At 52.0% G+C, this 12,739-nt stretch overlaps 1 protein-coding gene across 1 annotated transcript; it reads left to right on the top strand.

The window, feature by feature from the left end:
* Positions 1-1,477: 1,477 nt before the first annotated feature.
* On the top strand, positions 1,478-12,010 carry SCN2B (sodium voltage-gated channel beta subunit 2). Its single transcript, XM_060157968.1, has 4 exons — positions 1,478-1,669; positions 10,236-10,402; positions 10,705-10,915; positions 11,604-12,010. The coding sequence occupies exons 1-4, from the start codon at positions 1,600-1,602 to the stop codon at positions 11,801-11,803; spliced, it is 648 nt and encodes a 215-aa protein (XP_060013951.1). The 5' UTR covers positions 1,478-1,599; the 3' UTR covers positions 11,804-12,010.
* The last annotated feature ends 729 nt before the right edge of the window (positions 12,011-12,739 follow it).

Here is a 12,739-nt window from a genome sequence, read left to right as displayed (position 1 = left end):
ACACACACACACACACACGCACGCAGAGGCCCCTTGCTTCATCTAGTCCAGTCTGCTCTTCTCTGTGTCTCTAAACACCCCAAGGGAAGGTGTTGTGTCTCCTCCCCTTGGCAACAGGCGATGTGGAATACTGGACATACCCAGTGTTTCACACAGACCTCAGTTTGAGTCCTGGCTCTGACTCGGCCCTTAACTATCCTAGGTAACTTGAGTGGGTTAGGCCCTGTCGGCCTCTGTTTCCTCATTGCAATTTAAAAAGAAAAGAGAAGAAATCACCTCTTCCAGGCTTACAATTAAGTACAAACTTTTAAAGACTTGGCACAGAGTTGATGCTCTAAGATGTGGGTGGCTCCCTCCTTGCCGCACCAGTGGCCCATCGCAAGTGCCTGTAGTGGCTACAGGAGAACCTGTGTTCTCCTCAAATGTCTCCCCAGAGGAGTAGGGGTCACCTTATCTGCTTAGGGCCACGTGGGTACTCCACCCCAAGTTCTCCTACTTGTGACACTAGCCTATTGTTTTCTCCCTTTTTCAACATCTGTTGAAACAACCAGTTTCAACATCTGGTCTTGTGTCACCTACCTCCCCCCCACTTTTTTTCTTGGAATATTTTAAAGCAAGTTTCAACCATCGTATCATTTCACCTATAAGCACTCCAATGTGTATAATAGATAAAGATGTTAAAGAACATAACCACAAATTTTTTTTTTTTTGGCCATACCATGGGGCATGTGGGATAATAGTTCCCCGACCAGGGATCAAACTCGCGCCCCCTGCAGTGGAAGCACGGAGTTTTAACCACTGGATGGCCAGGGAAGTCCCAACCACAAAAAATTTTTAACGCCCCCCCCCCCACCAAATCAAGAATTATTCATTAATATAATCTAACACCCAGTCCATATTTATTTTCTTCCCAATGATCTCAACAATGTCTTTTTACTGTTGATTTGATTGAATCAGGATTCCCCAAAAGTTCATGTTACAAATGACTGTAAGAGCTCTCAGGTATTTTTACACCAACCTGCTGTTCTGTTTTCAGTGGAAATGCTAGAAAAATGAGGAAGTTCTTACTTCCTGAAAGTCTCCCACCTCATTTCCCTGAACCCTTTTCAAACAAAACAAAAACTAGCATCTCCTTTTTTGGGTGTTTTTAAATGACAAAAAGAATTCACCCCTCACAGCAGCTTTGAAATAAATGGGTTCCTCAAACAACTTTCCAACTCCAACCATCACCCAAGTGGAGAAGAAAGGCAGGCCATGCTTTAGTTCTGGTTTTGGAGGGTAAAAATTTCCGAGGAACTTTGCTCTTTGCAGACAGATTTTTTTATGCCCTCCCACCTGCTTTTCGAAATCCACCAACCACAAAATTTACTCCATCCACTTTTTTCTCTCTCCCTTCCACACTCCCTCTCTCTTTTTAGCAGCAACATACAAGCCGGCCATATTAGAGAGATGGAAATAAAGCTTCCTTAATGTTGTATGTGTCTTTGAAGTACATCTGTGCATTTTTCTTTTAGCATCTAACCATTCCTCCCCTGTAGCCCTCGGCCCCTCAAATCACCCTCTCCCTATCCCACCCGACTAACATCTCAGTCTCTGAAAATGCACAAAGATGCCTGGCTACCTCGCCCTGCCTTCAGTCTCACGGGGCTCAGTCTCTTTTTCTCTTTGGGTAAGTTAGACTGCACATCTGCATGCTTCTGAGGGTACAGAAGTGCAGCCGCAACAGGAGGAGGATGGGGGCCGGGGGCAGGAAAGAAGACATCGCTTGAGCCTCCCTTCGGCGTTGTCCTTGGGAAGGGAGGCGCGGGGATGGGGGGAGATGTGGCTGGGGACTGCATAACGCTGGGACGACTTGGTCGCAGAAACGTTGGGTCAGGGGATCTGAGGGTTCCTCGGAGGTGTCAATTGTCAAGGGAGGTGATTTTTCTTTGGATTTCCCTGAAATGGACGTATGTGGGGCTGGGGGCCGAGGGTAGGCTGATGTGCAGAGCCTCTTCATGGATTTTTTTCTTTTAGCTGCTACAAATCTCCTGGGACTTAATGCTCCCTTAAGGGGCTTCTTCTGTGAACCTTGATCTTTGGAATCTGGTGGATTTAGGATGTCAGAAAAGCGTGTACGGGGGGAGTAGAGGGGCAGAAAGTTGAGTCTGGGTCTGGCTTCCTGGAAATCTGTACCACCGATTTGTTGCAGTGTGTGGAGGCGTAGGTGGGAAGCAGGCTTGAGGAGCGATCTCTGCATTGGGAAGAGAACTGCTGAAGCAGGCACTGATGGAGAAGCTCTCTGGCTTGGGCCAGATGGAGTGGAGGAGGGGTCAGGTGAAGGGATCAGAAAAAAAAAAAAAAGAAAAAAAGGGAACACATGAGTGTGGTTGTGGCCCTTTGGATCACGTCTCTGAACTGTCCAGCCCCACCTTGCCGACTGTCAAGAGATCCAAATGCTAATTTCATACATGGCCACTTAGGGACTTCCTGGTGGGCAGGTGGGCTAGGGAGTCACTTGCAAGCCTGCTTTATAGGTAGTCTCCTTTTTGCTCTTAAACTTACTCATTGCTGGCATAGCAATTGAGGATCCAGTCCAACGGCTGTCAGTGGGAATATTCCCCATCACAAAGTTTCTCTCTCCCTCCTTCTCTCGCTCTTTTTCTCTCCTTCTCTGGCATGCTGTGCTGGTTATTGGGCTGGAGTGCTAGAGACAGCCCAGGGCCCCTGGCAGCCTGCACGGTAAGGCCTGTGAGCTTTGCTGAGTTACTGAACATATTAACAACAGAGCAGGAGTGTTAGGGAAGCTCAGGCAGTAGAGACAGCATGAGCCTTGGACTCGATCTGGGTTTAAAGCCACCTTTGTCATTTACTTCATACTATCAGCAAGTTACTCCCCTCTGAGCTTCAGTTCTTTCCTGGGTGAACTGGAGAATACTTACTGCCTGGGTTTTTTGTGAGTCTGGCACATAGCAAGTGCTTAATAATAGCTACGCTTTATGAACTCTTTTCACGTGCCCACGCGCTGTGTATCTTGTTTAGTCCTCACGGCAACTGGTAACCGCATGGGGCAGATACATTATGACCCTCACGTTACAGATGAGGAAACAGGCACAGAGAGGTTAAGTAACTTGCCCAATAAGGTCACAGTAGTTTAAGGGGAGCTGAGATTTGAACCCCTTGTTGTCTGACTTCACCCCTTTCTTTTTTATTTTTTAACACCTTTATTGGAGTATAATTGCTTTACAATGGTGTGTTAGTTTCTGCTGTATAACAAAGTGAATCAGCTATACATATACATATATCCCCATATTCCCTCCCTCTTGTGTCTCCCTCCCACTCTCCCTATCCCACCCCTCTAGGTGGTCACAAAGCACCGAGCTGATCTCCCTGTGCTATGCGGCTGCTTCCCACTAGCTATCGGTTTGGTAGTGCATATATGTCCATGCCACTCTCTCACTTTGTCCCAGCTTACCCTTCCCCCTTCCCATATCCTCAAGTCCATTCTCTAGTAGGTCTGTGTCTTTATTCCCGTCCTGCCCCTAGGTTCTTCATGACCATTTTTTCTTTTTTACATTCCATGTATATGTGTTAGCATACGGTATTTGATTTTCTCTCTCTGACTTACTTCACTCTGTATGACAGACTCTAGGTCCATCCACCTCACTACAAATAACTCAATTTCGTTTCTTTTTATGGCTGAGTAATATTCCATTGCATATATGTGCCACATCTTCTTTATCCATTCATCTGTCGATGGACACTAAGGTTGCTTCCATGTCCTGGCTATTGTGAATAGAGCTGTAATGAACATTGTGGTACATGACTATTTTTGAATTATGGTTTTCTCAGGGTATATGCCCAGTACTGGGATTGCTGGGCCATATGGTAGGTCTATTTTTAGTTTTTTAAGGAACCTCCATACTGTTCTCCATAGTGGCTGTACCAATTCACATTCCCAACAGCAGTGCAAGAGTGTCCCCTTTTCTCCACACTCTCTCCAGCATTTATTGTTTGTAGATTTTTTGATGATGGCCATTTTGACCTGTGTGAGGTGATACCTCATTGTAGTTTTGATTTGCATTCCTCTAATGATTAATGATGTTGAGCATCCTTTCATGTGTTTGTTGGCAATCTGTATATCTTCTTTGGAGAAATGTCTATTTAGATCTTCTGCCCATTTTTGGATTGGGTTGTTTGTTTTTTGTTACTGAGCTGCATGAGCTGCTTGTATATTTTGGAGATTAATCCTTCGTCAGTTGCTTCATTTGCAAATATTTTCTCCCATTCTGAGGGTTGTCTTTTCGTCTTGTTTATGGTTTCCTTTGCTGTGCAAAAGCTTTTAAGTTTCATTAGGTCCCATTTGTTTATTTTTGTTTTTATTTCTATTTCTCTAGGAGGTGGGTCAAAAAGGATCTTGCTGTGATTTATGTCATAGAGTGTTCTGCCTATGTTTTCCTCTAAGAGTTTTATAGTGTCTGGCTTTACATTTAGGTCTTTAATCCATTCTGAGTTTATTTTTGCTTCACCCCATTCTTAACCACTGAATTCTACTGCCCCCGATATTTAAGAAATGATGCTGCTATAGTAACAATAATTTGGATCAAAGAATCTTAAGTACAGGCAAAAGAGGGGAGTTGGGTGAGTGACCAGTGTGCAAGGAAATGAGGATGGAGGACAGGCAACCTGTTTGGGGAGTTAGGGAGGGCTTCCTGCAGGAGGGAGAGCCTTATCTAAGTGAAGAAAGCAAGGGGGCTCAGTGACCAGGACCAGGGTGTGGCTTAGAGGAAGATGGAATCTAGGGTGAAGAGGTAAGGGCATGGGGGCTGTGAGGCGGTGGTGGGAGGAGGCTAAAGCCTCTGCAAACCTGGATGGGGGGAGGGTGCAGGAGTAGGGACCTCGAACTTGAACTTGATTGGTGCTGTGATGAGACAGGCCCTGGTACTCCGCGGCCGAGGGCTCAAGTGGACAATGGAACCTTGGTGGTTGTAGCAGCATAAGTCCCCAAGATGGAGGGATGTCCCAAGTGACAAGAGAGGGGACTGACACAGGGCCTGGAGGATGACTACAGATCTGACAAAGGGACAGGGGACAGCTGGCCAACCTGCTGTACACACCACAGAAGCACATGGGACTAGTTTTCAGTTAGAAGCAATCCAAATGATTGGTTTTCCTTAGAGTTTTTCTCAAAACTCTTGGTTCCACGGTCACTGGCCTGGTTACCAAAGTCTGGGTTATGTTAGGCGAGGCTTAGAAAGTGGAGTCTGGTCCTCACTCAACCCCACTGCACATGGACACACAGGGGAAAACACCTTCCCTTCCCTCTCCAGACTTTTATCGAGTGCCCACTGTGTGTCACATGCTGTTCCGGGTCCAGGGATGCCAAGATAAATAAGAATCAGCTCCCCAGAGCCTCCCGAGGGACTAGGGAACATAAACAAAAAATAGTAATGCAGCATCCCATGTGCTGTTAGCAGCTAACCTTTGGTGGGGGCTGACCATGAGCCAGGCACCGCTGTGAGCTTTATGTTTTAGTATTCAATCCTCACAACGGCCCCAGGAGGTAGGACCTATTGTTGTCTCCCATTTTATGGATGAGGAAACTGAGGTGCTGGGAGGTGAACCGTCTTGCCTAAGATCAGACCACGGTGCTAGAGCGCTGGTCTTGGCCACTATGCCATTCTGCTTCCTGGTCTGGAAGTGACAGAAACCTCCCGGTCTGGGGAGAGGTCACGGGCACTGGAGAAGCTGCCACGGGGGCGATGCCTTGTTAGCTGGGATCTGCGGGGTAAGCAGGAGGGCTCAGGGGCAGCAGGGTGAATGAGCTTTCCAACCTGCAGCAAAAACACGTGCAAAGGCATGGAGGAGTGGAAGAAAGTGGCGTTTTCAGGAAAGTAAGAACTCCAGGGTCACTGGAGTGGAGGAAGCGTGAAGGGTTAGGAGCAGGACAGGAAATGAGGCTGGGATGCTGGATGGTCCCAGATGGCAAAGGGCTCAGAAGCCCAGGAGCCTGGACGAGATCCTGAAAGCAGCAGGGAGCTAATGGCAATTAGGGATGAGGGGTGACAAGGACAGGTGCTCTCCTGGCTGCATGGGGGTGGCCTGGCCTGGGAGGGAGACCTGAGGTGGTGGGTCTGAATGGTAAGGCAGCCCAGGAGTTGGGCTGCGTGTCACAGTCACCTGGGTAGCAGGGGCTGCCCTGGGACACAGCGTGCTCCAGAAGGGTGGGGACTAATTTCTCTGCTTAGACAAACTGTTCTTTTTTTTTTAACCAAGAAAAAAATTAACCTACCTCATAGGTTGCTGTAGGGTTGGAAAGAGGCATGAAGAGAATTAACTTCTAGTCTGTGTAGGAAATAGTGTTTCACAGGAGATGAGCAAATTTTTGTGATCTCTGCAAGATGGGCCAGTTAGAAAAGTATATGACATGGGGCCTGAGGTGCCCAGATACACCTTAGAGAGAGTGAGGGGCACTGGGCATTGGTGAAGTTTTGGAACTGAGCTCAAAAGCCACATCCTTACGGTACCCTTGTTGAATCATTTCCTTTCTGTGAGTTGGAGATCAGAGACTCAGGCTCCAGACATGGTCCCAAATGGGAAAACCAGGAAGATTGTGAGCCCCCCTTGTATGGAGGTTCCTTTAAAGAAGACCATTCCCCTCTGGCCAGCCTGACTGCCTAGGGGCTGACATGGGGGCTGGACCTGCCATGTAGACAGCAGGAGGACTGAGCCCTGGGACCCCTTGGTACAAAACTCACCCCCTCACCCAGCCTCCACCCCTCAACCTGCTGTCTAGAGCCTGGCAGCCTGGCAGCCTGCGTTCCAATCTAGCTTTGTCACTTACCAGCTGTGAACTTGGGCTATTCATTTAACTTTTTTGTGCTCCATTTCCCCACTTGGAAAGTGGGGGTGATAATAGGGTTGCTGTATTAAATGAGGTGATATCTGTAGGGTATGTAAACAGCGCCTGGCGCACAGTAAGCATCTTGTTGTTACTATGAAGTCCCTTTGTGGCCCTAGCCGTGGATTCGGCTAATTTCCCGAAGCAGCAGAGCTCACCAGGAGCCCAGGATTTTGCTCACAGCTCTGTCCTCGCTGCACGATGATTTCCTCATCTTTAACGAGGGCCTGGATTGGTGAAAGGCCTAAGGCCCTTGCCCTGAGCTGGGACGCTGGGAGACCTCAGGCGGAAGTGGGCGCTGTACTGGGAGTCAGGAACCGTGATTCGGGACCCGGCTTGTCCCTACTTGCTGTGTGTCTCTCTCAGGCCTCAGTTTCCTCGTTGGTAAGATGATGGAGCTGGATCTACAATTCCTGAGGTTCCCCCTGCTTTGGTGACTCCTGTTCCTCTCCCTGCAGTTGGGACTTGACGGTTGACCTCTCTGACCACTAGAGGGCACACGTGTCCGCCTGGCGCCTCCTGCAGGCTGTGACATAGGGATGCGGGGAAGGAGCCGCATTGCACCTCTCAGTCTGCCCCCCTCCTGCTGGCCAGAAAAGGCCCCTCACTCCCCAGGGCCCTGCCCTCCCGCACGGCAGAGTGCTAGCTCCTTCAAGTTGGAGGCAGCTCCTGGTAGGGTTCAAGTTCTGTCTCTGGAGTGATGTTATGGCCTGGGGCGGGACACAGGCAGGGATGGGTCAGCCAGATGTGTGGGACCTACTTCCTATTGCCACTTGGAGGCTCCTTTTGCTCAGGTGCCCTGGGAAGGTCGCGGAACCTTCCCAGGGAAGGTGCTAGAGAAGCAAGGTGTTCCTGGGATGTGAGGTAAGCTCAGGACAAGGCCCTGCCGGGCTCCTTCCCTGAAGATACCTCCGCCTCTGCAGAGCGGGGGCGGAGATGGCATTTTCAGCACACCTCCTCCTCGCCTGGCGCTGTGCTCAGTGCTTTCATAACGCTGTGAGAGCGAGGAGATGGGAACTGGGCTTTGTTCTCCTGGGGCTGCCGCTCAGCCTCTCCAGTTCGTATTTCCCTGATGAGCACTTCAGCACACCTGGTCTTGCAGGTGGAGCCGTGTGCCTGTCCCTCCATCTAGGGCTGGGTCCTGACCTCCCTGGCCAGCAGTTCAGAGCATCTCCTGTTCTTAAGTCCTGCCTGCTGGCCCTGGCCACTCATCCGAAGGGATGAGCCGAGTGGAAGGGCTTCGCTATCCCTGCTTCCAGGCTGCAGTGCTGCTGTTCCTGGGGTGGGGCCCGGCAGCTTTGCACAGCGAAATCTTCTGCAAAACGCGAGCCCTGTGCAATCCGGGGGAATTCCAAGGGGCTGCCCCGAGGGGTCAGGCTCCAACGTGGCCCTGCCTAAGCCCTTCCTGCTTAGGGGGCAGAACTTGAGGAGAATTTAGGCTACCCTTTGCCTTATTTTTATTTTGTATTTTTTTTTTTTTGGCGGTGCCTTGAAGCTTGCGGGATCTTAGTTCCCCCATCAGGGATTGAACCCCGGGCCACCGCAGTGAAAGTGCTGAGTCCTAACCACTGGACCGCCAGGGAATTCCCCTACCCTTTGCTTTACATATTTTATCTTATTTAATTATTACCGTAACCCCAGGAGGTAGGTATCATCAGCTGCGTTTTACAGAGGAGGGGCCTGAGGCTCAGAAGATAGAGGAACTTGCCCATGTTCTCCCAGCCGATAGAAGGCAGAGCTGGGATTGAACCACATCTACTGGGGTCTCCGTGCCTCCTAGCTGCCCCCCTGCCGTCCCCTAGCGGCTTCTTCTCTCACTCAGAATAGTGTCCTGGTCCTGGCCTAACTCTGGGACCTCAGCTCTCTCCAGTTGCCCCCTTGATCACTCTGCTGGTTGTGCTTCAGATACGTGATGCTCATTCCAACCCCTGGAACTTGCCTCTTGATGTTCGGCTGCCTTGCATTCCTTCAAAATTTCAAATGGCTTCACTCCTTCACTTTAGTGTGGGGCCACCTACAGGGCAGCGCTCGGAGCAGCTCTCCCTGACCACCCGATGTCAAACACACCCTGCACCTTGCTTTATTTTTTACAGCCCTTGCCTGTGAATCAATAGCTAAAGTTACATTATTTCTTTTCCCTGTTAATGTCTGTCCCCCTCCCTAGGATATAAGCTCCATGTTACAGTACCTCTGCCTGCCTCCATCATAGCAATAATCCCTGGGCCCTAGACTGAGTGCCTGGGGCACCGGAGGTGATTTATAAATATTTGGTAAATGAGTGAATGAATGATTGATACTGAGCATTACTGCTTCTCCTTTATAAAGAATATTCATCTTTTGGGATGAGGTTTTGACCATACTGGCAGAGAATTTTGGAATTCAGCCCAGGGCTAGGGTGGGGTGAGTGCAGTGCCTAGGGTGCAAAATTTAAGGAGGTGTTTGCATGACCCTGAGGGTGGGCACCCCCTTAAATTTCGTGCCCAAGGCTTTCTGCCCCTCTGTGGGCGGGGGGTGGGATGGGCACTGCAGCTTCAGCTGGGAGGGCTTCGGCTCACTCCCCTCACCCTAGACTCTGCCCTGCTTGGAATGTCAGAGTCGGATGGGCCTTCTCAGGCCACACGCCCAGGGCTCCTGGACCAGGTCCAGTGTTCCCCAGAGGATTCTGCACCCTGCTGTCCCTGCAGCCTGTATCAGCTCCTTGCTGCGGTGTGTCCAGGCCTGGCATCTCCAAAAGGGGCTCCTGTCCTTGTAGACCCATCAGTTGATCCCTTTGAATTGTGCCTATTCTTCTGGGGCATCTCTTCCTTCCCGTTGCCCATCTGCTGTCCCTGCCAGGAGCCTGAGGAAGAGAAGGGGGCTGGGCTGGGCTGGGCTGGGCATATGGCTTGACTCTTCCCTGCGGTATAGAGAGCGAGGCCTTCTGTATCTGCATCTGTCCTCAAGGCTGCCTGCCCCCAGGGGACACTGCAGCTTCCGCTGGAAGGGCTTTGGCTCAGCCGAGATGGTTGAAAGTGGTGGGAAGGAGGGGGAACCGAGGCCAGCACCGTGCAGCCCCTTGTCCAAGCCATCAGGTGGCCATGACAGGCCTGTGGCAGGACAGCCAGATGGAGGGCAGGCTTGAGGCCATCTGTCTGTCCCTGGCTTGACAGATGATGTGCTCTCTCTCCACCCCAAGGGCCACATCAGTTACCGCTTAGGAGCTTTGCCCACCCCACTCCACCCCACCCCCTAATTTCAGCCATAAGGGACCCCGCCAGCTGTCCTAGCTCTGCTCCGCTCCCCACCAGATGCAGAGGCTTGCCCCTCCCTGGCCTTGTCTGCCAGAATCCTCACCAGCTTGTGGCTTTGTCCACAGTGCCACCAGGGAGGAGCATGGAAGTCACAGTACCTACCACCCTCAACGTCCTCAATGGCTCTGATGCCCGCCTGTCCTGCACCTTCAACTCCTGCTACACCGTGAACCACAAACAGTTCTCCCTGAACTGGACTTACCAGGAGTGTAGTAACTGCTCCGAGGAGATGGTGAGTTCTCAGATGGAAGCAGGGGTGGGGGAGGCAGGAGCCCCACAGCGTGAAGCTCCCCTTTCCCACCACCTGCCCCTGCACTGTACCAGGACCCTAGCATACCCTGGTGGGCTATCTGCTCCTGAGGGCATTGGCAGAGGTGTGCTGTCGTGCCTGGGTGGCCCTGGGAGGGTGGCAGAGACCTAGAGGTGACTGCCTCTCTTCCAGGTAGAAGGGTGCATGGGAGGAGGGGCATCCTGCTGTCCTTGCAGCTCCTTGCTCATGCAGCCCCCTATCCTGTCGCCTCCTGCCCCCCCCAGTTTCTCCAGTTCCGCATGAAGATCATTAACCTGAAGCTGGAGCGGTTCCGAGACCGCGTGGAGTTCTCAGGGAACCCCAGCAAGTATGACGTGTCAGTCACGCTGAGAAACGTGCAGCTGGAGGATGAGGGCACCTACAACTGCTACATCATGAACCCACCCGACCGCCACCGCGGCCACGGCAAGATCTACCTGCAAGTCCTGATGGAAGGTGAGGGGCTGCTGGGGGGCCCTGCCCATTCCCACCCAGCTACTCTCCAGCAGGACTAGCTGGGGCTCCTTGGGAGAGGCTGTGCCCTCCTGAGGGGTGGGAGCAACAGCACGTGCTGGGTGGAAGGCATCTGTTTTACTCCTTCCCGTCCTTGAGGACTATGTCTCAGGGAGTCCTGATGATGCTGTCCAGCATGATCACGATCTTAAGAATCCCAAGAGCAGCTTTCATTTATCGGACACTTGCTATGTCTCAGTTATAGGTAGGGCTAAACCCTCTAGATGCAATATCTCACTTCATCCTCATACAACCCTATGAGGGAGGTACTATGATTATTTCCATTTTACAGATGAGGAAACTGAGGCTACGTAAGGTACCTAAGGTCACACAATTAATAAATAGTACAATCAGGACTCAAATTGGGTCCATTTGACCTCAAAGTCCATCCTCTTGGATACTGCATTATATTGCCCTCCCCTGGGACTTTTAGGTGTCCTGGGATTATGGGGTGGGTGGGGCGCTTAGAGGTCCATGGCCTGGGTTGATTTTTGCTTTGACTAGAGTGCTTTCCACGGAGGAGAGTAAAGTCAGGACCACCCCACACCTACTGCAGGGAGCAGGGGCCAGTGGACGAGGCTCCCTTTTCCAGCCCTAGGGCTCAGCGGGTCTGTTTCCTCTCCTTCTCCAGAGCCCCCTGAGCGGGATTCCACTGTGGCCGTGATCGTGGGCGCCTCCGTCGGGGGCTTTCTGGCTGTGGTCATCTTGGTGCTGATGGTAGTAAAGTGTGTGAGGAGGAAAAAAGAGCAGAAACTGAGCACGGATGACCTGAAGACGGAGGAGGAGGGCAAGACGGATGGAGAGGGCAACGCGGACAATGGCACCAAGTAACGGGCGGGCGGCCGGCCCTGCAGCCCCTCCCTTGCGTCCTGTCTCCCTCCCACTCTCCGCCCTGCACTGTGTGCCCCCGCCTGCCCTCTCTTGGTGTGCTTCTCTCGAACCAGGATCCCAGGGCTGACCTGGGGCCTCCTGAACCCCTCCCTTCGTATCCGCCACCCTGCACCAAGAGAGACTCACCTCTCTTTGATTCGAGAAACCTGCCCTGGCGTCTGGGATGTGTGGGCCCTGGGGGGGAGGGAGAAGCGGGCTCAAAACTGCCAGCCTCTGAGAAGAGGCAGGAGGCCTGTGGGAGGGGCGCAGAGAGAGAAGGGGGAGGGTGGGCAGTGGAGGAGGAGGAGGCCAGCTGTCCAGTCTGCCCAGTGCGTGGACTGGTCTGGTGGCCGCTTCAGAGGGGACCTGCAGGTGGGACGGGGCTCTGCTGGCTGCCTCTAGAAGGCCTGGGGTGTGGCATGCCTCTGCTCCCAGAGCTGCCCCTAGCCCTGGGCAGCCTTGTCACGGGGGTGGTGATGGGTTCCTATAACTTGGGGGTGTGTTGAAGGGATGTCCGTGCGTTTCCTGGGCCTTGAAGGGAAGGAAGCTGGAGGCAGCTGGAGACAAGCCTTGGCCCAGGGAGCTCTGCTCTCACCTTTCTCCTTCGATAGCTGCTACCACAGAAGCCTCTGGGTTTCTGTGGGCTTGCTTAAGCCCTTGGGATTTTTGGCAGGAAAAGTACCAAAGGGCTGCTGAGCTAGGCCGTGGGGGGCGGGGAGTCGTGTTTCTCCAGGTGCTGGTCATTTTTCACCGCAGTTACCCACTCACAGGAGGCAACTGCAAAGTTAGCTGAGGGACGAGGGGCTGGGGGCTCCTTTGTAAAATGGAGTTCAAGGTTGACTGCCTCCTCCCCCAGGGTGGCCACCATCACCTGGGCCAGGAGCAGCTGAGGTGCGG

The sequence above is a fragment of the Lagenorhynchus albirostris genome, chromosome 9 (genome assembly GCF_949774975.1).
Source record: "Lagenorhynchus albirostris chromosome 9, mLagAlb1.1, whole genome shotgun sequence".
NCBI classification, from domain to species: Eukaryota; Metazoa; Chordata; class Mammalia; order Artiodactyla; family Delphinidae; genus Lagenorhynchus; species Lagenorhynchus albirostris.
Note: the sequence above shows the minus strand (reverse complement) of the source record. Positions and strands in the feature narration are given on the sequence as shown.